Here is a 25,436-nt window from a genome sequence, read left to right on the forward strand (position 1 = left end):
GTACTTGACACCAAAACATGATATATGTGTTGATTATAAAAATAATATTATTTTGAAGCAGTAATATCATCTCATGTGAAATAATGATAAACTTCAATGTAAAAGAAGTAAACAAATAGTCAAAAGATTGTTCAAAAAATATGAGAATATCATGAAACAAAAATTTATTGAATATAAAAACCTAAAATTTGTCATCTTCATTCAGCTAATAAATAGAACAAAAAAAATTAAAATTGTAGTTATCTTTAAGCATTCTATGCATAAGTTAAACCCACTTTGGTCTAGCGTAATAAGAAAATATTCATTTTATCGAATCATATCATAGTACAACATAAACATATAAAATAAATAGAACAATCTATTAAAGCGTGCAATAAAAAATTGATATGACAGAACAAAATATAAACTATTGCAAGTATTTCGCTAAATACATGGTAAATAAAGTAGAAATTGGCAAACTCCTTTTATTTGATAAAAAAACCGAAATATTGTAAGTAGATCACTTGACCAAAATGAAGAATACAAAGATGAAGTAGAAATGGAAGAAGTCAAATCCATTTTTCTAATTTGGTAATTTGATCGACGTCGAGCAAGGTAAGATTGTCGTCGTTGTTGGGTCATAGAATGTATTCTTTCACGTTCGTTATGCGTTAGCATTTGTCGTCTTTCCATGAGTAAGAGTTGGATTTGTCATGTCCTGCATAGAATCATAGACCAATAGTTAATGTACTTGTGAAAATGACAAAATAATAATGGAATACATTTCAGAAAAATTTGAACGAATTTTTTGTTCATGTACATACATGGCATTGTCGTAAACTATTTGAAACTATATTTTGTCTATATATCGTCATTTTTGTCTAAATATGAAAGATATAAAAAATTATATATATTAATACCATTGTGTTATGTTGATTGATCATGAATGAATTTGATTGTTAAAATATAAATTTTTTCTATTTTTTTTAGAATTTTCCATAATAAAGTATCAAAATGTTTACTTGAAATTTTGAAAGAAAAAAAATATCATACATGCGGAGACCTTTGTTGTTGATTTGCGACGTCATTTTGAATAGAAGACATGTTATTGACATTGATGTTTGGTCTATGTTCTCGTGAACTCGTGGATTCCATTTTTCAATGTTTAGATAGATGCAAGAGAAATATAAATAAAAATTTAAAATTTTTTATTTTAGATGTAGTGTTTGATCACTGTTTATCTTACTCTTACAATAAAATGGTCAAAACTCAGATATTGTAAATAAAAGTTTAAAATTTGTTAGTTTCAGAATGAGGTAATATGACAACGTATGACAGAATAAAAAGTGTATTTTGAGACAACATAATGATCATTATGAAGTTCAATAAGTTTAAATGTTCACGAGCATAAAAAATTCCAAGTACTTTTATACAAAACCGCAAAACTCGATTATCTTGTTTGAAGAACAAATCAACATAAGGTGACATAAAAACATTGCATCCAATTCCAAACCAAAATTTTCTCTTACCAGAACATTGATACACTGAATATGATTAAAAAGTTATGGAAAAATGTAAATAACCTAAGAAGCCCTACATAAAGATCTCAACTTTGCATCACTATCAGAGTATAAATGAGAAATGAGTTTTTAAAAACTAAAGATTGTTATCAACACAGCCAAAGACAAAAAATAAATAAAATAAGATCCTTTTGATACACTGAATACTATGAAAAAGATATGAAAAATTGGTAGTTATAAAAAACTGTATATTAACCTAAGAAGCCATACCTAAAGGTCTCAACTTTGCATCAATGTCGGAGTATAAATGAGAAATGAGTACAAACTTTAGATCACCCCGTTCAATTTGCTTATTGCAATTGCATATATTATCACAAATAATATGCTTATCGCACTTGCATGTACCAAAAAACCCAATGTTTGATGATGTTCAATTAAATAATTTAAATACCAGAATGGAACTAACTGGAATATGAATACTTCAATTCCAATAAACAAATATGCACTGGAATGATGGTAAAGAGGAATTTGATCTAAGTGAATTAAAATAATAATACCATTGATATTATATTGTGATACATCTAGAGTATTTGCACATGCTTGGGATCATTTACAGAGATCTTAAACCAGAAAACGTTTTAGTAAGGGAAGATGGACACGTAATGTTGTCAGATTTCGACCTCTCCTTGAGATGTGCTGTGAGCCCAACCTTAGTCAAATCCTCGGTTCCCAACACAGAATCCAAGAATGCAGGCTACTGTGTCCAGCCTTCTTGCATCGAACCATCGTGTGTGATCCAGCCAGCTTGTATCCAACCAACGTGTTTTGGACCATGTTTCCTTAAAAACCCAAAAAAAGAAAAGAAATCCAAACCAAAAAATGAAATACATAACCATGTCACCCCTCTTCCTGAACTTATAGCCTAACCCACAAATGCTCGGTCCATGTCCTTTGTAGGCACGCACGAATACTTGGCACCCGAAATAATAAAAGGCGATGGCCACGGCAGTGCAGTGGATTGGTGGACATTTGGGATCTTTCTTTATGAGCTCTTGTTCGGGAGAACTCCTTTTAAGGGTGCTGGAAATAGAGCTACTTTGTTTAATGTTGTTGGACAGTCCTTGAGGTTTCCCGAAACGCCTACCGTTAGCTTTGCTGCAAGAGATTTGATCAGAGGCTTGCTTGTGAAAGAGCCACAGCATCGCCTTGCGTATAGACGTGGGGCAACCGAAATTAAACAACACCCATTTTTTCAGAGTGTGAATTGGGCTCTTGTATGCTGTGCCACTCCGCCAGATGTGCCACAGCCGTTCTTGGTGCCGGATGCAGGAACACCTAAATCAACAAAGGAATCACTAAAAAACCATACAAATTATGTCCATTGATATGTATATAAAATCCAGACAACATTTCCATTTCAATTAAACGTGTAAATGTTTAGGGAGAGAAAATATAAAAAAATTAAATACACGATGATCGCGAATCAAACCCGTGTAAATCTTCACAGACATTACTCGACCAGTCGCCACTATTTCTCCATCCTACAATCACCGATCATTCAATCCAAATTGGAGAAAAAGTAGAATTCAATACCTTTCAGTACGTTTACAAATGTATACCTCAACTTCAGGAGACATTGCCCTCTTCCTCGTGCCCATAATCCACAATAACAGCCGTTTCTTTTGAACATCAGCCAAGTTCAGATCCAAAGCAACCGTATGTTGCGGCGGTCTACCATAACCGATCATTCACTCTTCATGGATCCGCCATTGACGATCATATAATTGACTTCGAAGGTTCTGAAAATTTCGATTAGATTTTTTGTAGTGAGAAAAGGAATTGAAGAAGAGGAGAAACGGGAAATCACATTTTGTTTTTGTGCGGCTCTTGGTTTGGGAGAGAAGAAGAGTGTCTGATTTGGTGGGAGGGAACCTATGAACGTGGTGTGTGTGTGAAGGGTAATATAGGTAGTTTATAAAACAGACCAAGACACCATTCAGTTAGTATTAGATGCTTAACTTTAATAAATAGTAAAAGATAAATCGATGGTGTTTTCATCTTGTACCAAAGTTTTTATCCAGCATTTCGATTAATATTTTGATGTAATATTAAAGTTTAGGTGAAATCTCAATATGGCGGCTTATAAGCAATTTTTTGGTAAATTACTCTTATAATTTTTTCTGCACATAGATTCCTTGATATTGTTCCTAGTATTGAATCTTGAAGATTTTCATTCGTTTATTGCGTATAACGATGTCAATAAGTGAATATATTCCTTATTTAAAAGTAGCTTTTATCATAAGCTGGATTGCTCCAATATAAATCCAAGACATGGTTCGTGCTACTTATATCTAGTGGTTTTGCAATTCCTCCTTAATTTCTTTACAAGTAATTAATTGCATCTATCCGGTTTCCCGTAAGTTCCATATTGTCATTTCCCTTTCAGAGACGTTATAGATTAGATGATACTTTCTGTTTTGTAGACAAAGATTTTCTAAGAACTTTTCTACCTGTCCAACAGAGAATACTTGATACCTCTGTATGCTAATATCTTCACTCGTGATCTTCTTAACTGTGTTATGAGATATTTTGGCTGGCTGAAGAAAGCAGACAAGTCTTCACATGTTTCGTGTCGAAACACCTCGTCTTCGATATGATTCTGATTATGTTCCATCAAATTATCACTGACTCGATATTCCTTCCTCTTCATATATAGTCTCGTTTGAAGGAATATCTTTAAAATAGTATACTTGGACTAGATCTTGGAAATAAACCACTTCTTCAATGCTCAGAGTTGGTTCGAAGCGTTTTATTCACTTTCTGTCATTTTCTAGACACTTGGTCGAAATATGGCCTCTTGTTCCACATGTCCAGCAATTACAATATTTAAAACTTTCATCAGCCGAGGTTTGAGCTATTTTGAGAGTTTTCTTTGTTGGTATACAACTTCGTGCTTTGAGATGAGTTCGATGTTTGAGATGTTACCCTACTTCTTGATTGTCCACTTCTTTGTCCAAATTTGTAATATCTGGCTTTTTGTCTATACCATATTGTTTTTGGTTTCTAAGAACTACTTCCACTTCTTTTACTTCTGACATAAGGATGAGATCTAGATATCTTTTTTTCCTACCTTTGTGGCTTACTTCTAATGATTTTTTGAAGATAATTTTCGTTACAACAAAAAGAAGTACATTTATTAATACTCCTTAATTCTTTTGTAATGATGACATATGACACTATTATGCCATTTTTTCTTTAAGAAAAGATGCCATTTGTGCCAAAATATCTGGATTTATAGGGACATATTCCCTGATTGACATTTCTCTCCAGAAACTTGGCATTTTGGTGAATAAAATTTGCATTGACATATTTTATTTGACTCATGAATTCTATACATCCACCAAACATATGTCATGTAATTCAAGACTATACATAGCTTGAGTATGTTTCTTTTTCTTCTCTGTGTCATGAATGTTACCCCGATAAATTGTGCTTTAAATAGGGTAATCATTCTCTCAGCTATCTACTAAGATATTATTCGGCTAGGACTGAATTTTTGGTTTATGCCGAAGTTATGTACTAGGCGATTTTAACTGATAATATCAAACTCGTTTATACAAGTTTAATGAATCATTATTTGTTGAGATCAAATGTTCATGTTGCGATTTTCATAGCCAATGTCCAGGCATCAATGCTATCTTCTCTGTTTTTAAAATTCAGTATAACAAAGTTAAATATAACCACATAAGGATGTACTAGTTCTAAAATAGACTTCGCATAAAGGTGTTTGGTGTAATGGAACTTGATTTTTCTTGATCTTGTTCCCGCTAGGTGTGTTTCTCCACATATATGAAAATCTGTTTAAGGTCCTTTCATATTTGTATTATGAGATCTCACCCTTTCTTGTGGTGGTTCATGGGAAGATGACCAATTTATCGATGGAGGTTCACTAACTTTTGTATTCATCGATAGATCTACAATTTTGAAATTTGCAAAAAACTCTTTAATGTTTTGAAGATATTCTAGATCAATCTTTTCTATAATTATCATAAGCTTAATTTCTTTTTTTTTTTTTTGGATACATTTTTAATCACATTGATCATTTTCTTCGTCGGTCAAATGTTTTGACATTACATTGGCTTTATCTCTTTGATGTAATAAGGGTTAAGTGTCAAATGATGATGATAATATTTATTCTTATATCTTTTTACTAGAACTTAGTTGTTGTTCTAGAGTTTGGATTCTTGTTTAAATATTCTTTGATGTTCCCAGAATTTCTTTTTGTTTTTCAATGATTTTCTCAATTTTTATTGATACATGATATAGCTGATTCCCATAGTTATGTACCGTCTTTTGGATTTTTTTAAGATCTCAGGAGAGTTTAGGGAAATCTGAGACCAGATTTGTTCATCTTTGCTTCTGATGTCTGACCTTTGTTAACTCTTCATATAGGGGGGGTGTATTGGTTATAGACTTTTAATGACTTTTATGGAGTTTAAAAGTCTAGAGGTATTCAAACTAGACTTTTATATACTCCATAAAAGTTTAGTGGTATTCAATGTAATCTTTTGTAGAATTTTAAAAAGTCATGTGGTATTCAAACTTGACTTTTAAAAATTCTACAAAAGTCTATAGATATTCAAAATGTCAATATACTTTTAATGACTCTATGGAATTCTATTAAGTACAAGAATTATAGTTTAAGGTACAACAATAAAATGTCAACAAAAGTCTTTGATTCAACTTAAAGATTTGGATGTACATTTAATTGAGTAATCTCCCAAATTCAATACAAACTTTCATTCTTTTCTCATATATTTATTTTTCCTTTTATTTGTACTTTTTAAAAACATAATTAAAATTTAATTTTTTTATTAATTATTATATAACATTATTTTTAATTATTTTCTTTAATTTTAGTTAATATATATATTAAATTATTGTATAAGCAAATTCATACCGATACTATACCAAAATTTTCGGTATACCAAACCAAAAAAACCTTACATTTTAAAAAAATTTATAATTTAATGTTTTAAAATATTATATATTTTAAAATTTTTGTATATTTTTCCGGTATTTCGGTATATACCAAAATTTTCAAATTGATTATCGTTATCGTACCGAAAAATTCGGTATTGTTACCGTACCGTATCGAAATCTTTGGTATACTTAAAATTCGGTAAATTCAATATTTTTTTGTTATGGTAATCTTGATATACCGAAAATTCGGTATTTTTTCCCACCCCTAACAGGGTTTGTATTGGCATGTGCTATATTACACAATTTTCTTTGAAAGAAGTGTCAATTTGATGAATTTCAAATTGAACTAGATACTGAAACTCAATTGTCTTCATTAGCACAAGTTTATGAAGGTGACGACTTTGATAAGTTATTTAATACTCAAAAACAACAACGAGCAAATGCTAATGCATGAAGGGATATCATAGCCAATGGAATGTAGAACGATGTTGATCAAATTGTCAATAATGATTATATTTTTTTTATAAAAGACTACTCATTATTTTGAGTGTTCTTTTAATAAAATTTTATTATGAGCTTATAAAAATATTATTCATTAATATGTTGAATTGACATAAAGAATTGAAATTTTGATTTTAATAAATTGGATAGTTCATTTGTCGTTTTTCACAAATTAAATTGATTTAACTTTTAAGTAAGTAAAATTCATTTACATTCATAAATAAAAAAAATAATTTAAAATTGAAAAGATTATCTATGTCCAATAATTATTTTAAAAAAATTAATAAAAAATAAATCACAATTATAAACTACAAAATTTACATAATTCTATGAAAAAGTTTACAAAAGTCTACAAAAATCTTGAAAAAAAGTCTATAAGAGTCTAAGAAATTTGTTTTACAATTCTATGAGATTCCACAAAAGTCAATAAAAATCTATCTACTCCACAAAAGTCCATCATTTAAAAAAAATCATTAAAAATATTCGAAAGTATAGAATGAATACACCCCCCATAAATATTTAAAGTACTGAAATAAGTCATGTAAATATTTAATCTCGAATATATGTCTGGATCAATAAATTTTTTTAAAAATCATCTCTTCAAACATTTAATTATATAACAATAATAACCTTTTATATTTGAAATAATTTTTCATCGATTTTGATAGTATTTCTAGGTAAGTTATAAAATTAAGAACACTTTTTATCATTTTGTAATTGAGTACAAACTAAAATTTTAGATATTAGATAAAATTGAATAGAAGATATTTCTAAATTAGTAAAAATGGAGAAGGTTAGATTTTAAATTTGTGGTCAAAGTGTATTTAGTTGAATAAATTCCTCAGCTTCTTGCTTGTCCCGTGGATTTGATTGAGATTATCTTGGATTTCGGCCACCGAGATTCGGATTTTTGCATCTAATCATTAATGGAACGTAATGAGAATGTTTCATTGGATGAAAATCCTCCCCCGAATGCACTGTTTAATGATGCATGTAAAGATTCAATCTTGAGCACAAAGCTTTTCTTAGATTATGTTGGGGAGGTGGTTCTCACCCTTAATTCAGACGGGCTGTCCTGGAAATTAAAGGAATCTGTACATAATGTAAGCAATTCCTGATTTTTCCTCGTCTTTCAATGCTGCGGTGTTTCAGATTTTGCTTGATTTTTGCGTATTCCTAATTGTTTTTTTTAATCCACGAGCTGGTGCTTTCAAGAAATTAAATCCTTAACGGGATATGATTAGGTTTTATCTTGTATTCTTTATGTTGGTGGGAGTTATTATTTGATCATGATGTTGATTCTGGTGAAGCTTTCTTCTTCTTCCTCTTCCTCTTCTTCTTCTTCTTCTTATTATTATTTCGTTTTTTGGTTCATCTTTTTACCATATTATTTCAGTCTGCCTAATCTTGTTTTAGCCGAATGAATTATTTGATGCGTACGGGTTTATCCAGTGCCACTTGATTTTGACCTGCTACAAATTTATTCCAAGTCATCAATATCCAATTCATAAACCAATATGCGAAATGCTGGTGTTATTTTTTATAGATCAAGCTCACAGTTTATTTTGAGATCATCTATCTAGTTCGATGAAGAATGTACTAATAACGGGATTTTTTGATAAATGGAAGCTCGTATTGTAAAATTGCTGATACGCTGATAAAGGTCTTTCATTCTCTTATATTTGTGATGAGATTTGGTTTCGTAGTGTTCAAAAGGCTATTCTTTTGGGTCACAATGGAACTCTTTCATCGTGTCTTTCAGAGAGGATGAGAAAAAGGCATGCATTATATACTTGTGGGGCCAGGAGACAAATTAATATTAAAAATATTTAGCTCATTCGTTACAACTTTAGGCTATGAGTAAATCAGCTGGGCTATAATTGCATGCTTCAAGAACAATAAGTTCATTGGCGAAATGAATATTTGCTCCAAAAGAGACCGATTTACATTAAAATTTTCTTACAAGGTGTTGATGTTTATATAACATATTTTTACCAATGCTAATGACTGATGTGAAAGTCTTCCAATTACCTCTTAAACTCTATCTTTGATTATGAAAACTGCACTACCAATTTTCAGTTTACATAAGTGCCAGAATTTGTGTGATACATGGTACTTTTATATAACGTTGAGTGTCTCTCCCTACTTGTTAAAGGATTAGTTTTTAAAGTTTTTTTTTGCATCACGCCAGGAGGAAGATAAATTCTCCTGCTTGCGTCTGAAGCTTGTTCCAAATACTGAGGCAGAGTTTAAGTTTTCTGATGTTTTTGCTGCTAACTTCATCGATTGGGGTTTGGTGCATGAATCTGTTCTAGCCAGTGCGAAAGGATTTAGTTCAGGTCATTCATTCAAGGTTACATACCTGATTGCACTCACCATCTCGATCCGCTAAACTTGCCATTTCTGTCCATGTAATTGTTCTGTGAACTTGTGACAGTCTCTTTGATTTTACAGATGTACAGATTTATGGTTCATGTTGTCCAAAAGTCAAATAACCATTCCTCTATTTGGACTCCATCGCGTTACTCTTTTGGTCATGAGAATTCGGAGGTCTGTGAGGTTTGGGTTAATCAGATTAATTGTTATCTACACATGGAGCGCTGCCGACCTAAGAGTTTGCTGGTATGTTGCATTTATGGATGCCAATTAATTGAAAATCTCAGTTAAATCTATCTTTTTTCATACAACGGTTTCTTGAGACTTGAGAGCGTAAGTTGGTTTTTTTAGATTCTTTTCCTGCAAGTTAAATGGTAAACTAGCAGAATAATTTGTCTGGACTTCGGTTTCTATTGATTAGGTTTTTGTTCACCCAAAGAGTGGCAAAGGAAATGGATGTAGGATTTGGGAAGCGGTAGTACCATTGTTTTCACAGGCCAAAGTGAAAACAAAGGTAAAATTGTAGTTTTCCAACTTGCTTTAAGTTTTAAACTCATCTCCGATAAATTATATAACCTGTCCCTTTTTTCCCTTCACATTTTTGCTTCTTCAACAGGTAATAGTGACACAGAGGGCAGGACATGCACGTGATTTGTTGACCTCGATTTCTGATGTGGAACTTAGGTTATATGATGGTGTTATAGCTGTTGTAAGCAGTTCTATATTTCCTTGTGCATTTTCAAATATTGAGGTCTATGAAACACGAGTATCTCATTTTGAGGAAGGTGTTAATATTTGTCATGGTAACATCATAATTTGTGCATTTTATTATTTTCACTCTTAGCGGCTGTTGTAAGAATCTAGAACCTAGTTCCTTTAAGTGCTTAAACAATGTGTCTTTAATTTGGACAAAATTAATAAGCAAAAAAGGCTACATTTTTAAGTGCATTAATTTTTTTTATTTATTTTGCACCAAGTCAAGTATTATTCCCAGTTTACTATCGTGAATTAAAGTATTAGATTGAATCACAACTGAAACATTCAGTGCACATACAGCTGGATCTCTACTCTTGTAGCACCTTTATGAAATGTCAACTATAGAAAATTTGGTGACAAAACTTTCGTTTGAGATTTTTCTATACCATGCTTGCATCATCGCATGCTATATTCCTAATGTTAAGTAAGTTTAGTTTCTCCTGAATATGCGTTTCCACAGTTTTGCACCTGCTTAACCAGACCAATATCTTACTCAATTTCCGCATCGCTTGTGCTTTTCTCGATGATAACATTTTTTTTTCAGTTAATTTGTAGATTAAGTTCTGTATGAGCTTTTTTTATTTTCTTATTTTCAATTAATTTGTTGGTTCTTATTCCTTTTCACATGTTTCTAGGGCGGGGATGGATTTTTCAATGAAATTCTGAATGGTCTTCTATTACCAAGACATAAAGCTCCATACCCACCGGCTCCTGGGGATTTCATGCCTGCCATTTCAAGTGAGTCCAATCTCTTGATTCATAGAGAACGAACCAATATAGAGCCTAGTGATGATAAAGAAGATCAGTCGCCCCTTCTCACAGGATTGGAACATAATGGACCTCTATCCAGCCAATGTGGTATATTGAATATTAGATCTTATCTTCATCAGTTTATTATCCCTTCTTATTAAGTAATATGTTTCCGAATATACTTAAAAATTGAGCTTTCTTTTAATGTGCACTTGTGGTTGTTGCAGACGACTTATTTTGGTGATAAGTTGTCTCGCTGACTGATACTTATCCTTTATACAGGACCAGAACCTGAGTTCTATTTTCCTAGTGAAGAATTTAGATTTGGGATCATCCCTGCTGGATCTACTGATGCCATTGTAATTTGGTACTTTAACTGTTCTTCTGTTTTTACTCGTGAGGAATACACGGTTAACATGCCTTGGTATTCGGAGGTCATAGGAATCAGTGGTTCTTGGCTGCATTTCTACTAAAATTTATGTGCACATTTATCTATATGAATTTTTGTTACCTTGTTAACATTGACTTTCTTTAGGATAAGAACTTTTGTTCGAATATAGAGCATGATCTTAACTTGGTCATATGTGACATGGAGTCGAATTGTGTCTGAAAATGTTGATATGACATGTTTTATTCATAGTTCAAGGCCCTAAGCTTTTGTTTGGTCGTAGATCTCTATATCCACAATGGATTATGCCTGAGCCGCACATTTTTTGGAAATTGTGAATTTTATTCGAAAAAGATTTAAGTTTCATGGAATTAATATGGACTTTAAGTTGATGTTCTTCGTAACTTATATTTGCCTGATTGCTAGAAACAGGCTTCCTTTTTTTTTCGAGGAATAGGATATATTATTTAGTTATTGCATGTTGAGCTTATGACATCAATAGTCAGTCGTTAAGTTTTCCTATTATTTTGGTGTTATGTCTTGGGATGCTTTTTTCAGATTATGGATTGTTGAAATGTTATCTGTGTTATGCTTTTTGACATATTTGTAATTAGATACTGTTTTTGAAAAACTCACTATGGCACCAGAAAGCTCCTCTTGTACTTGTGGGACACTGGGTCTTCTCCAACATTAGCACCGGGATGAAGTCTTTTAATTAATGAATGTCTGCCATTAATTCTTAAAAGGATAATCTGTTTGCTGCAGAAAATGGAATTGGCTGGTTTCACATATAAGATAATCAGATATTTCACTCTAGAACATCCCCCCCAAATCTCCCCCAAATGCTTTCTGAATTCTAAAAATAATTTTTAATGCTTTCGCAAGTTCTGAATTTGCATGCATATATCATCATCCTGGCTTGTGCTTTATATTGGGCATGATGATTGTAAATCGGTTTTGCATTTGCAGTACAACTGGGGCTCGAGACCCTGTAACATCAGCATTGCATATCATCCTTGGAAAAAGGGTGCACATTGATATAGCTCAAGTTGTAAGATGGAAAATGACAAATGCTTCAAATGATGAACCCTGTGTACGCTATGCAGCTTCTTTTGCTGGGTAATTTTATAGCTTTTACTCTTCTATTAGTTGTACCTGCGATTTTGTTTATCTATTGTCTGTCCAGTTATTATCTTAGTTTTTTGCATGGAAGTTTCATGCCAAATAATGGACAAATCATGTCAACTGTATATTAGATTTTTCTCGGCATTTAATGGACATGAAGATGCAACTTTTGACCACTCGTTAGAATATAAAATTACTTCTGCACTACTTCTACAATGTACTTCTGTCTAGTAATCAAACTCTTTGGTTGGCATTCGGTCTTATATTTCAAAGGATATGACGTCTTTCTATTTTCTATGACCCTTGACAATGTTTTACAACCTGTTTATCTTGACACAAATAACCCTGCTTTATTAATCATCAATTCTGTTGTGATGTGGAATGATACATCAAACCATTTTGCAGGTTGCAATGATAGTGTTATTTGGCTGCAAAATTTCATAGGGCGTTCTTAGATTCGCAAAATTGTATTTGAAATCTAGATTTTCTGGCCATTGTTAAAGCATCTTATTACCTTCTCGAAATGAAAAGCTGCCAGTCTACTTTAGATAATGCCTAATTACTTTTTCGATATACAGTAAATTCAATATTCCTCTGTTCTTGTAGGATAAACACCGAGTCGATTAATAATTAATGAATTTATTGGTCTTGATTAATGCCCAGTTTCCTATTCATGCGACGAGAATTGTGCAACGAAATACTCATTGTGCACGGTGATAAATTTTGTGGTTGTTTGTTAGGTATGGTTTCTATGGGGATGTCATAACAGAGAGCGAAAAGTATCGGTGGATGGGACCTAAGAGATATGATTATGCTGGAACAAAGGTATTCCTTCAGCACAGGTAAAAAATCTATTGGCAATGTTATTTGGTTTGCTGAGAAAGAGCAGCCCGAGTCAATTTTAAATTTTCCTCATTTAGTCTATTTAGACATGTGGGGATTATGGTGATGAGAGTTCTATTTAATGATTGTGCTTACAAAAACAAAACCTGACAAATGACAATAGATCTGGAAGCCCTTTTCTGTGACATACGCTCCGTTGGTTAAAACTTTTCCCACATTGCCATTTTAATTTCTTCCACCAATTTCAAGATCATGAGTCATGACGGAGTGTTTAAGTAATTCGCTAGGTTTTGTGAGGGTAACACAGTTTTGAAATGGAGGGAATATTCAACTATCTAACATACATATAAATATATGACTTTTAATTGTGAATTTTCCAACATACCCTTATTCATTTAATGAAGCAAATTAAATCAATAATTTTTTTGATGGGTTCTTTTATAATTTATTGTCTATCTTAAATGTCTTTGGATATTAATACATATTGAATTTATTAATTTACCCATAATTTTTCTTTGTTGCTAACTAAAATTTGTTACTAAAACTAGTGTATTTCTTCATGGTTACTAATGAATATTTAATATTTATATCTTATCTTTTTTTTATTTTATAAATTGATTTAAGTAATAATTAAATAAATAGTTACTCAATAATTTAGTGATTTCATTTATGATTCATTATGTATTATGATAATATTTTAGATAATAATGTTTTTAAGATTAACGTTTTTATTATTATATATTTTGTTATCAATTTTCAATTGCGTTCTAAACATAATATAAAGTATGATTATATTAACATTATTCTATTACGAAATCATCGTATATAATATATTGATTTGTTATCTTGTTTGTTCTTTTCAACCTATTAATTAATTTCTAATTATATATGATGAAATTACATACATAAAAAACAATTTTTTTCTCTTTTCTACATATTAATTAATTTATCATTATATATGATGAATTTATATATATAAAAACTATTTTTCACATTTCAAAATAACAAAATTATTATTTAATATTACTCACTTATTAAATTAACTAAGTTATGTTTACCAATTCATTGTGCATTATTCCTATGATTGCAACTTAATGAAGCATAAGTGATGACATAGAATGGTCACCCTAACAATTAATATTTGTGTTTAAATTATTATTATTAATTAAAACTACTTTGTGTTTGATGAAATTATTTTATTAGTGAGAATAAATTTGATTTAGAAAAATGATTTCTAAAATATAAAATAACAACTATATCATATCTGTTAGGTGCAATAATTGTTTATGTAAGGTATAACAATCCAAATATGACGTTTGAGTTGTTTTACGATTTTAAAAGATTTTAATTAATGTTGCATCGTTACCTCGGTTATAACTTTTGGTAAATCGGCAAATGCATGATCTTACAATTGGTATATATAAGAGTCAAAGTCATGAGATCGATTCTCATAGATTGCAATTAGTGTAATTATTGGAGTGCAATAATTGTCCTTGTTGGATACATCGATCGAATCATGGCGATTGAGCTACTATACCGTTTAAAATATTTGAGTTGATGTGTAATATTATTCTATAAAAGAAAAAAATTAAACAAAATTCGCAAGGAGTTAAAAGTTAGTAAAAACACAATTGATATTTAACTTAATAACAAGTTTAGAGGTTTTATTTTAACATCATTATGATAATTTAGTTAATTAAGAGAATTTTATTTGACAATCACTACATGCACTCCATTTAAATACATTGTGATTTTGGTTTTAGTAAAATTTACTATTCTCTTAATTTTATTTATATTGTTTTTCATTGTGAATGATATTTGGATAAAAAATATCTTTGTTAATTTGAGAGAGCTGTCATTATGTTATAATCATGCAAATTGAAAAATGTTATATAAATAAGTGAATATATTTGATTTATCGTCATAGTGTATTTTTATTTATTGTGTTTTGAAATATTTAGATTAATAAATACTCATAACAAGATGTTATTCAAACGATTTTAAAAATTATCTAAATCTCGTTATTATATTTTTCATTATTAATCACCCACGTGCATCGCGATGCACGTGGTCATTCCTAGTTAACTCAAATATATGAAGTTTTTGGTTTTTTTTCCTCAATGAAACTAGTTCTTACAGAATCTGTTGTACATTAAGCTTGCCAACATTGAGAAATTACTCTGCCAGATATGAAGTACTAGAACTTTTCAATGATCTTATCTTAGGGTTAAAAGGGGCAGAGTACAAGAATTTTTCCCAGCCTTTTCCCAGGAGGAGATGATATACGGAAATATTGTTTAATGTAACAGTATCTAACGAGAATTATTCATCTGCTTAACCAAGATAATCACTCTTGATATCTGATATTCTCGTATGTTGTGATGCTCTGAACCATTTATTAGCATTTTTGATTTTATGATCCTTGAATTTTATGGGTATTTTTAGATAGTTTAATTTTATTATCTACGTTATGATATTTAAGGTCTTATGAGGCTGAAGTGAATTATTTAGAAGTTGAATCAGAAAAGAGTGGCTCGAGTGTTGAAACCAATACTCAAGGTGGTAGAACGCTTTGGCAATTTCGTCGAAAACCTGAGCGGATGAGTTGTCGTGCGAACTGCACAGTTTGTAATGAAACAACCAATGAAAGTATGATTGGACGCTCGAGTTTGGCTACAAACTTAGAAGGATTGAGATGGTCGAAATCCAAAGGACATTTTCTTAGTGTGGGTGCTGCTGTAATCTCTTGCCGCAATGAAAAGGCGCCAGATGGTTTGGTTGCTGATGCCCACCTTTCTGATGGGTTCTTGCATCTTATATTGATTAAAGACTGCCCTCACCCTTCTTATCTATGGTAATTTTCTCTCTTTTTATCTCTTTGTGAAAATTGCTTTACCTCGAGTGTGAGCATGCATCACATTCCCTTCCTATGTAGATACTTGACTTTGAAGTTGTGGCACACCCAGGCGGGGTGCAGCATTAGTCGCCCAAACCGAAAATATACTCAAATTTTGTAATATATCTTGAAACTTGAGTTCTCTATTCCCTGACTGCTGCCCTTGAGTTTCAGGAGACTGCAGTGTACAAAATTCCTCACTAAATTAAGGATTTACAGCATTTAAGTAGAAGAAACACTATTACATCAATACAGCAACTTATTTATTTATCACATAAATGTATGCAGGCATCTTATTCAGCTTACCAGAAAAGGTGGAAAACCCCTGGATTTTAACTTCGTCGAACACCATAAAGTATGTCTCCAATATTTTCTGTCTTTTCCTTGCATCATAGTGACGGATGCACGTGAAATCATACTTTTTTCATACTCAACACTGAGTTTGCGGTATTTTGTGCGCAGACTCCGGCTTTCACATTCACATCTTTCGGAGAGGAGGGCGTATGGAATGTGGATGGCGAGCTCTTTCATGCGCATAAGCTATCAGCTCAAGTTTTCCGAGGTCTTGTTAGCTTATTTGGAACCGGTCCTGACGCATAAATGGGACTATTTTGAGTCATTAGATATCACACTGACAACTGTTCAGTGACATAACTGTTCATATCGTAGTTGAGTAATAGAGATTCTCAAGGATGTACATGAACGCGATCAAAGGGATTTCAGGAATCATATCCGATTCGCCCTTAATTGTAAGGAGCAATAGTTCTGGGTCGTATGAACTCTAGCCCCCTTTCTAGCCTGCAGCAGAGTTTTTGTCAGATGCTGACTTTTTTGAAATGGCTAGGAAAATTTGATCCATCAGAGAGGGCAAGAAGTTTTGCTAGCTTTGTAAACTCTACAGTTCTGAGAAAGGCATTCATCGGCGTCAACCTGTCGCCTGTAATGGAACGACCGACCGACCGACCTGGGAAGCACACAAAAATTTGGAGATAATTCTGGTTATATATGAAATGACTCCGGGGATGTGTCTTTACACTTGACAGAAATATTAGATTATTTTCGTGTTAACGAGCCAAAAAACCTGATAATTTACTTTGTTTCTGAAACCTTAATTTTTATACATATGCTTGTGTATTGAGTTGGAGTAGTGGACAAGTTCTTGCTTTCATGTCAAATTTAAATGCGATTTAAAAAATTGTATTCGATAGACCACTATCACATACTTTATGACATGTATAGGTCAATTATAAGCTAAACAGACATGTAATAAAATTTTTAAATATCAATATTTTTTTAGTTATCAATTAATGTTAACAGAGATTTTAAAATAATTGGGTGATTCATTTGATCAGCAGTTACTATGACCAAACAACAGACCAGATTTCACCTGTCAACTTATCATCAGTAATCTTTACATGAATGGAAAAAGGGTGTAGTCTGATTAACTATGCATCATGATTTAATTATGGAATGATTATGTGTTAATCTACGTCACTATATCTTAAAAAATAAAATAAAAATTAAAATAACTTAAATTTTATGAACAAAACTGCCATAAAATATAAAATAAATTCTCATTCTATGGTACACCAATGGGATCCAAACAAAGGCGTGGGACTGATGCCAAAGGAAGGGTGGATGATTCACACGGTAGAATTTGCCAACTAAAACTCTCCTCCAATTGAAAAAACATGGTGGTATATAAGATACACAGACAAACAGGATATGAACTGAAAACGTAAATGTCCTTACAGTTTAAACAAGTCAACGCATGACAATAAATGCTTGAATAATATGTATTGCACAATTAGAGAATGGAAGTTTACCGAACGTTTTCTAGAACAAAGATGTATAGAGATTCCTTGGACGTCGTACCTTAAAACATAGTTCCCAGAAATTATATAAGGAATACAACTCTACAGAGAAGGAAAAAATGGATCTTTGTTCTTGCACACTCTACTTCACTATACAAATTGACTGGGAAGAATTTGAGGGGACAAGACAGACAAGAAGGGGTACGTTCTCTGCTGTGCTGTTCTGTGAAGACTCTCATTTGTTTTCTATTTTTCTTTTCTTGAAGATTTTCAGTAAAAGTAGTTTCGATTTTGCCTTGACATTATATGCTTTCTTTCTTTCTTGCTATCGCCAATGTTGACTTTCATTCCACAAAACAGCGAATTTTTACTGGGGTATGATCGGGAGCTTTGGTTGCGGAAAAATAGACTGGTCATAATAACGCAAGGGTAAGATCCAGGAAAATGGAAGGATCAGATGAATTGTTCCCTCCTCATTTAGTTGCTTTTTTAGCCATTGAAGGAGGTAGAAAAAGCAAATATGTTGTCAAATGGGCGTTGGAGAAGTTCGTCCCAGAAGGAATTGTCTACTTTAAGTTGCTGCATGTTCGCCCCGTGATATCTAGAATTCGAAATCATAGTAAGCGTCCACCTTCGATTTCGGCATCTAAAAAATAGAAATACATGAGAACAAACTTGGAAGAGCTTCTTCTGTCGTGATTAGATTACAGTATTTGCATCATCTTTCAAGACCGTATTGTTCAGAGGCTTTATATCGGCGTCTTGTGATGTTTATGATCTTTACTAAGCTTGAAATAATATTTAATGGTACTACAAATCTAAACATTTTTTATCCCGATGACTCCTTACAATTATGCGGCTTAAAGATTAAAGTTTCCGAACATGGGAAATCAACATGAACAAAAACCTCAAGATTTTGATTAAACTAGTTAAAAGGCCTTATTCTGTGCTTGATGCGTGCTGGTTGTTTTGTGTTTTGCTCGCCAGTGGGGAAACTAGTTCATATTTCTCAAGTTCATGATGATGTAGCAACTGCATATAGAAAGCAAGTGGAGTGGCAGGTGACCGAAAAACTTCTTCCTTACAAGAACATGTGTAATCAGAGAAAGGTGAAAGTGTTTTGGCTCTTGGAAGACTGCATGACTAAATTGGTTGCTAATTAATTTCTTTCATACTCAGGTGCAAGTGAAAATCGTGCAGATTGAGTCAGATGATGTGGTAAATGCATTCTCTGGTAAAATTCACGAACAAAATATCGATAAACTTGTTATAGGTGCTTCATCATGAAGTATTTTTTCGAGGTAGTATCATCAAAAGTGAAATATTTTTTTGCTTCTAGTATCTTTTATGTTCTTTACATTCAATTTTTTGTCTGATGGGCGAAATCAATTTACTGGATGTACAGGGGACCCGATCTCTCTTCAAAAGTATCAGAATCTTGTCCCACTACTTGCACGATATATACTCTTTCTGAAGGCAAATTGTTATTCCGTCCATCAGATTCAGAAACAAATAGAAGCTTTAGTGATGACGGTAGTGAAGCTAGTTTTTCAAGTGATAACTCTTCAACTTATACGTCAGGGATCACAAATAGGTACATTTTAAAAAGAAGCTTCTTGTCTCTCAATTGTAACCTATTTTGCTTATTAGTTGTTGCTGGTTTTGTTGGCTTTATCTAGGTTATAGATATTGTTGTTCAATTTCAATGGGATAGTGAACAGTCCTTGAAATGTAACCTGCTCGTTTAAGCTCAAGTTAGTTTTTTGAAGGTGAAACAAGTCTAATATTACTGTGCTAGAAAATTACTTAATTGTTGTGAAAAAAATTGCACACAAATATTTGGACCTTCATTAAGATAAGTGACTTTTTCAGCCACATGGTCGATCATTTTATTATTGTGAAGAAATATCTGATGGAACCTGTTGACCCCCCAGAAATTGAGATTGGACTGTATGCTAGAAAGTTTTCACGTGGAGAATGTTTCTGAACAAGGAAGCCAGCATTATGCATTCATGGATAGAAGTTTTTCAAGAGGAGGTAATCTAATATTTCCGTCTCTTACGCAATTTCAGAATTGAGAGACCAAGGATCGACAGGCCGATTCTCTCTTTCTCGTTCATCCTCACTTCCTATGCAGCTATCAAGCACTTTCAACCATAAACCAGACCATTCTACATAAAATACCTCCAAATGGAATCATAGCTCCTGGAAATTTATCACCTGGTGTAGTAGAAAGTAATTATGAAATGTTAACAAAGAAACTTACCAGGCTTCAAGCTTCAGTAGCTCGTTGGCCTACAGTCCTTTGTGGGATCAAGCTTCAACTTCTCATAATTCTGCAGAGAATCAGGTGCCATGTTGTTTATTGTTCAGCGGCAATTTCAATGAACCAAAAGTTTTGAATTTGCCAAAAGAATAAAGTGGACACACGAAAAAAAAGGCTTACAAAACCACCTCGTTATTTTCTGAAAAGGGCTATCGTATGAGTTTGTCAACTCAGATTAATGTCTAATTTTATAATTCGCAGCTGCTGTGAAAGAAAACTCAATAATAAATGTGTGAGTTGCTGCTTGTTTTTTTTCACTCCTTGTTTAGGATCTTAATTTGAACTAGTAGCTGACATATGCATATTTGAGTGTGTAAAATAGCAGCCAACGCAGAGTTCTATGAAGGGTATTGTGATATTTTAGAATACATAGAAGAGTCGAAAAGAATGTTGGTAAAAGAACTTTAGTAAAAAAAATGGAATCATGTGTTTTTAGGAAACGCAAAAAAAGTTTCAGTTGACTAAGATGCTTTTGTGTTATAAGTAGGTATAAATTCGTCATAATTGTACAAACTTGGAGTCTATGATGCTTCATTTTGCACATGAAGTGAAGTGCTAGAGTTACTGTTTGGCCACTTTATATAAATACCCTAATAATATGCCCAGTATGGTAGTATATTTTGATCAAAGAAAAATTTTGACGGAGAAAAAAAAAACTTGAGCATGACTATGCAGCAGATATATTCAGTGGCCGCTTTTAATTTGTCCAAAATGTACATCTTTAAATTTTTCCGAGATTATAGAAAAAGCTAAAAACCACTTTGTGTGTTTCCTTCTCTGTTTCTAGTTTCTTGTCTTCCAACACTGCTCAAAACCAAAAGCAATCATACATCGTGATCTAAAGCCAGCAAACATATTGCTTGATCGTAAATATGTGAGTAAAATCGGTGATGTAGGCCTTGCCACGATGATTCGAAACGACTCTCTTTCTATATCCACCAAATACAAGAAAACTTCGTTGGTGGGTAGCCTTTGCTATATTGATCCCGAGTACCAAAGAACTGGATTAGCCTCTCCAAAATCTGATATTTATGCCGGTATGGTTATTTTGCAATTGTTGACTGCAAAACTGGCTATGGGGTTGCTCATATGGTTGAAACTGCATTGAAAAATGGTCAGTTAAGGGATGTGCTAGATGCTGAGGCTGGAGACTGGCCAATGGAGGAAACAAGGAATTTGACCCTTATGGCTCTGAAATACATATAATTTATAGGAAGAGATATAGACCTGATTTGAACAAAGAAATTCTACCCGCTTTGGAGAAACTGAAAGAAGTGTCTGAAGAAACTCAAGATTTGCTATTCATTTCTGCACCTCCACCTAACCATTTCAGATGCCCCATTCTCAAGGTATGTGTGTGTTAGAAATCAAGGAGCATATTCTTCTGCTAATATCGAGATTATGATATTTATTTCATTATGGTGGAAATGTGCTTTTTTGATTCATGTATGATCCTGTTTGCAATTGCAGGAGGTAATGTGTGACCCTTGTGTTGCCGCGGATGGACATACATACGATCAAAACGCGATAGAGGCATGGCTCGAGGAGAAAGACACATCCCCTGTTACTAATCTGCCACTGTTACACAAGATCCTTGTTACAAATTATATCATCCTTTCTGAAATTATGGATTTGGAAGTCAAGAAAAACCATCTACTTAAAATCAATTAACTTCCCACAGATTTTCTGATTTTTGTAAATTCGATTAGAGTCTTAGATCCCTCCATCAATTTTCCTCAGTTGTACTTGTATATGAAGAAGTGAGAACATTTGACCACTGTAGAGATACTACAGTAAGTACGAAAGTGTGTGCCAATTTTACCATGTTTGTGTTAGCGAAATTAACAAATAAAATGATTGAATCAAGCTCGTAAAGGTAAAGTTGTACAATATGAGCATCCTATATGTAAAACAAAACTAAACCGAGACCTGTAACAAGTACAGTTTCCTTAAAACATATTTGTCCCCTCCGGTATGTGTTTCGAGGATGTAACTGGACCTTTGTTTCTTAAGATATAACGGACAGACCCATAGTGATGTTGCACAAATCACCAACGAAAGAATTCCTGAACTTTATCGACGGAAAACGCAGGAGCAGAAGTGCAGAAACATGGGAGAAAGTGGATTTTTTGTTGTCTTCTGAGCCCTCTTGCACATCCCCTATATTTATAGGGCGGGTAGGCCAAAGGTTACCATCAATAGTACAGTCGAAGCATCAACAACCAAGCATATAGTTGTAAAATGTGGCATAGACTAGCTAGGCGATTTTGCCTTGATCAGTCCGATTCACCTAGGTCGCTCTCGTACGTTTGCACACAACTCAAGCCTTTTAAAATTCAAATCGGGCACATGATTTGCACCCCGCGCCTACGTGCGCTAGAGAGACTCTTAACTAATCATTCTTATATTTCTATAAAGTGTGACACAATATAAACTCATCTATACAACTTTATTTTTCTCACGTGGGACAAATCCATCATTCTTTAATTTTCATTCACACGTGGAAAGTCGATTAACGCACACAACCCAAAATATTATATATACATATAATCCAACAGTTTGTATGTATATGAGGTTGGATTTATGCCAATAACTGTACATCTCTCACTTTGTTATTATTTTTTGTGCGTGACATTTTTTTGGTTCGTTTTGTTGTGTGTATGAGTAGGCAATACCATGCGGCATACAGGTAAATGCTTTTATAAAATTGAATTAAGTAGTTGAATTATTTTTAGATACTAGAGAAATGCACGTGCGTTGCACGTAGAGAAATAGACATAATTTGTATATGATAATATTATTTAAATATGTTGGAATTATTTTTGCAATAAGAATAACTATTAATAGATTAATAAATAATTATTTCGTAACAAATAAAATCATCACATTTTCTTGTCTTTGATTTGAAGACCCCCTGAAATCTTTTTGTACCCATCGATTTTTATCTTTTTATCTTTTTTTTTTGTAGGCGGCAATTGTTTCGTCATCTCGAATCTCTATTTCATCTTCATATTCATCTTCATGGATCTTTATGTTTCTGTTGATGCTTAATTTATTTGACTTTTCTACATTTGGCGGTACATTGCTTTGTTTAGTTTGCTTGATAATCTTCCGAGATCTCCGTTTCCTGATATTGACATTTGTTGTTGGATAATTGTCATGTATCTCAATAGCTTTTGCCACAATCTTTAACACTCCATCACGTATTTCTACTAAATTATGCAACTTGAACAAGAATGTGTGAAGCTTGGAGCTTGGTTGACTTAATTATCAAATCTTTATATGTGTTATTTGGTAAATTTTGCATTGAAAATTTTTATTGTTAGATTGAAAATCTAAATATTCTATTTATGTAGATATAAAATCATTTGTTTGTTGTTATTATACATGGTCATGAATTTGAATGAAATCTTCAACAGAACATCCAATAAAAGATGCTGCAACTTTTTCAAATAATGTTATTCTTACCGTCTCATTCTCATCTTCAATTGTGATTGTTATTCTATACCTGCAACATAAAGAAGTAAAGTAGTGATCATCTCTTTTTTTTTTACCATGATCTAAAACTTGGGTTGGGTATTGGTATTTTTTATTACCTTGGAATGATCTAATTGGATAGTTGATGCAATTGGCACAACTTGCTTTGTTGTTTGTTTTTGTAGCAGCTTGAAAACAATGATCACATGCTTCATACCATGGAGTAGCTTTGTTTTCGATTTCCTTTATCTTGCTCCGTATCAAATAGTAGTTGTTCTATGTAAAAATAAGAAGCATTTTGAATCTTGGTTTAGTTTGAATGTTAGTTGTTAAAACTTTTAATATTTAGCATGGGAAAATTATCTGGTTTTTGTTTTGTATCATTTTAGTAATTAAAACTATTAAGATTCATAAACAGTAAATGCAGTACCTCCGTCAACATAGCTCGGTTTTTTGTTACATCATTTAATGTCACTTGTTTGGCGTCTGTGAGTGTCTTCGTAACCCAAAGTTCTTTTAACTTATCTTGTTTTTGGTCTGCATCCAACCTACAAATTTATTATAAATAATAGTCTTTAAGCATTCATATATTATAATAAACAAAATGTCCACTGTTTTTATCTAGTTTCTAACATTATTTTATATATTTAAAAAGAAAGTTGTCATGCTAGAATAATTTTTGTGAATAAATAAGTAAGTTCATACAATTTATACAATGAAATGCATAACTCACAAATACGAAAAGTTAGAAATTCAGAAATATGTACCATGTTTGTAATTCTTTGGCGATGTCACATAGTGGGTTAAGAATCATTGCAGTTGTAGGCGTAGTTTGTAAATATTGTACATCTGTTTCATTTTCTCGATTTACACCACACATTAGTCATTTTTGCTATAAAAAAAACATTTAGGAAATGAAGAAAGAATGTTTGTTTTATAACATATTGAGAAAGATTTGCATAGTCAGATTGGAAAATTCAACAACAGGATGTTCAGACTCAATGCGATTCATCAATTGCCCTTCGTGTATTGCCAAGTCTTCCCACATGGTGACAGAAATAGTTCCATTCTAAACAAAATATTTTATATGTTACAAATTTTAAGATATGCATGTTTATATGCGGCATTTTTTTATTTAAATTTACCTCATGTTGAGAAGCATAACTTGTCTCATTTGACCTTCTGTTTTATCTGGTCTGACGAAATTGTTTAATGGCATGACTTTATTTGGTATACCGATCACATATGTACACATTTCATTGGTGTTATAAATATAAATATGACTTCTATTTTCAGTTGGAAAAACTATTTATTCAAGATAAGGGAATTTACGCATAACTTCTTTTCCATTCACGATATTGGCGAGTTCGTCAAATCCCTTGAATTTAAATGTTAGGTGTGACATCTTTAGCATCCGAGGTAGCTCTGAAACTATGGTATTTTTTTGTAAATTCAGCTCAAATTTGGGGTTGACATTTGAATATCTGGAGTCTATGCATTTGATAAGAGGGTTATATATTGTATACCACTTATTGGTTTCCAATAACTTGCGAAAATATTCATTGACATTTGAGAAAATCAATCCATGAATCATTGTATCCTGTTTTTTGCAAAAAAAAAAATGTAAGAAAGATTAGTTTGATGGTAAAATACGTGAGTATGAATATTAAACTTGAGGCAAAAGTAAACTTATATATTTATG

At 32.4% G+C, this 25,436-nt stretch overlaps 2 protein-coding genes and 1 pseudogene across 5 annotated transcripts; 2 read left to right on the forward strand and 1 right to left on the reverse strand.

The window, feature by feature from the left end:
* Positions 1-241: 241 nt before the first annotated feature.
* LOC142525461 (uncharacterized) lies at positions 242-3,537 on the reverse strand. Of its 4 annotated transcripts, none has more exons than XR_012815076.1 (3): positions 2,969-3,537; positions 1,033-2,834; positions 242-697 (listed from the first exon to the last, which is right to left on the reverse strand). XR_012815076.1 is itself a non-coding variant. In XM_075629762.1 (3 exons), the coding sequence occupies exons 1-3, from the start codon at positions 3,245-3,247 to the stop codon at positions 2,752-2,754; spliced, it is 264 nt and encodes an 87-aa protein (XP_075485877.1). In that variant the 5' UTR covers positions 3,248-3,537; the 3' UTR covers positions 2,038-2,751. The 4 variants fall into 4 exon arrangements, 2 of the variants coding, with proteins under 2 accessions (XP_075485877.1, XP_075485875.1); XR_012815077.1 differs by having other exon boundaries at positions 243-697; positions 2,989-3,537; XM_075629762.1 differs by lacking the exon at positions 242-697 and having other exon boundaries at positions 2,038-2,834; positions 2,989-3,040; positions 3,119-3,537.
* Positions 3,538-7,778: 4,241 nt separating this feature from the next.
* LOC142524681 (ceramide kinase) lies at positions 7,779-17,314 on the forward strand. The gene is made up of 12 exons (XM_075628733.1): positions 7,779-8,086; positions 9,175-9,336; positions 9,438-9,605; positions 9,781-9,873; positions 9,976-10,068; positions 10,751-10,973; positions 11,148-11,232; positions 12,223-12,372; positions 13,119-13,220; positions 15,704-16,075; positions 16,406-16,472; positions 16,580-17,314. The coding sequence occupies exons 1-12, from the start codon at positions 7,910-7,912 to the stop codon at positions 16,715-16,717; spliced, it is 1,830 nt and encodes a 609-aa protein (XP_075484848.1). The 5' UTR covers positions 7,779-7,909; the 3' UTR covers positions 16,718-17,314.
* Positions 17,315-17,976: 662 nt separating this feature from the next.
* LOC142523966 (U-box domain-containing protein 35-like) lies at positions 17,977-22,080 on the forward strand (annotated as a pseudogene).
* The last annotated feature ends 3,356 nt before the right edge of the window (positions 22,081-25,436 follow it).

Source organism: Primulina tabacum, chromosome 14, assembly GCF_025594145.1.
Source record: "Primulina tabacum isolate GXHZ01 chromosome 14, ASM2559414v2, whole genome shotgun sequence".
Taxonomy (NCBI): Eukaryota; Viridiplantae; Streptophyta; class Magnoliopsida; order Lamiales; family Gesneriaceae; genus Primulina; species Primulina tabacum.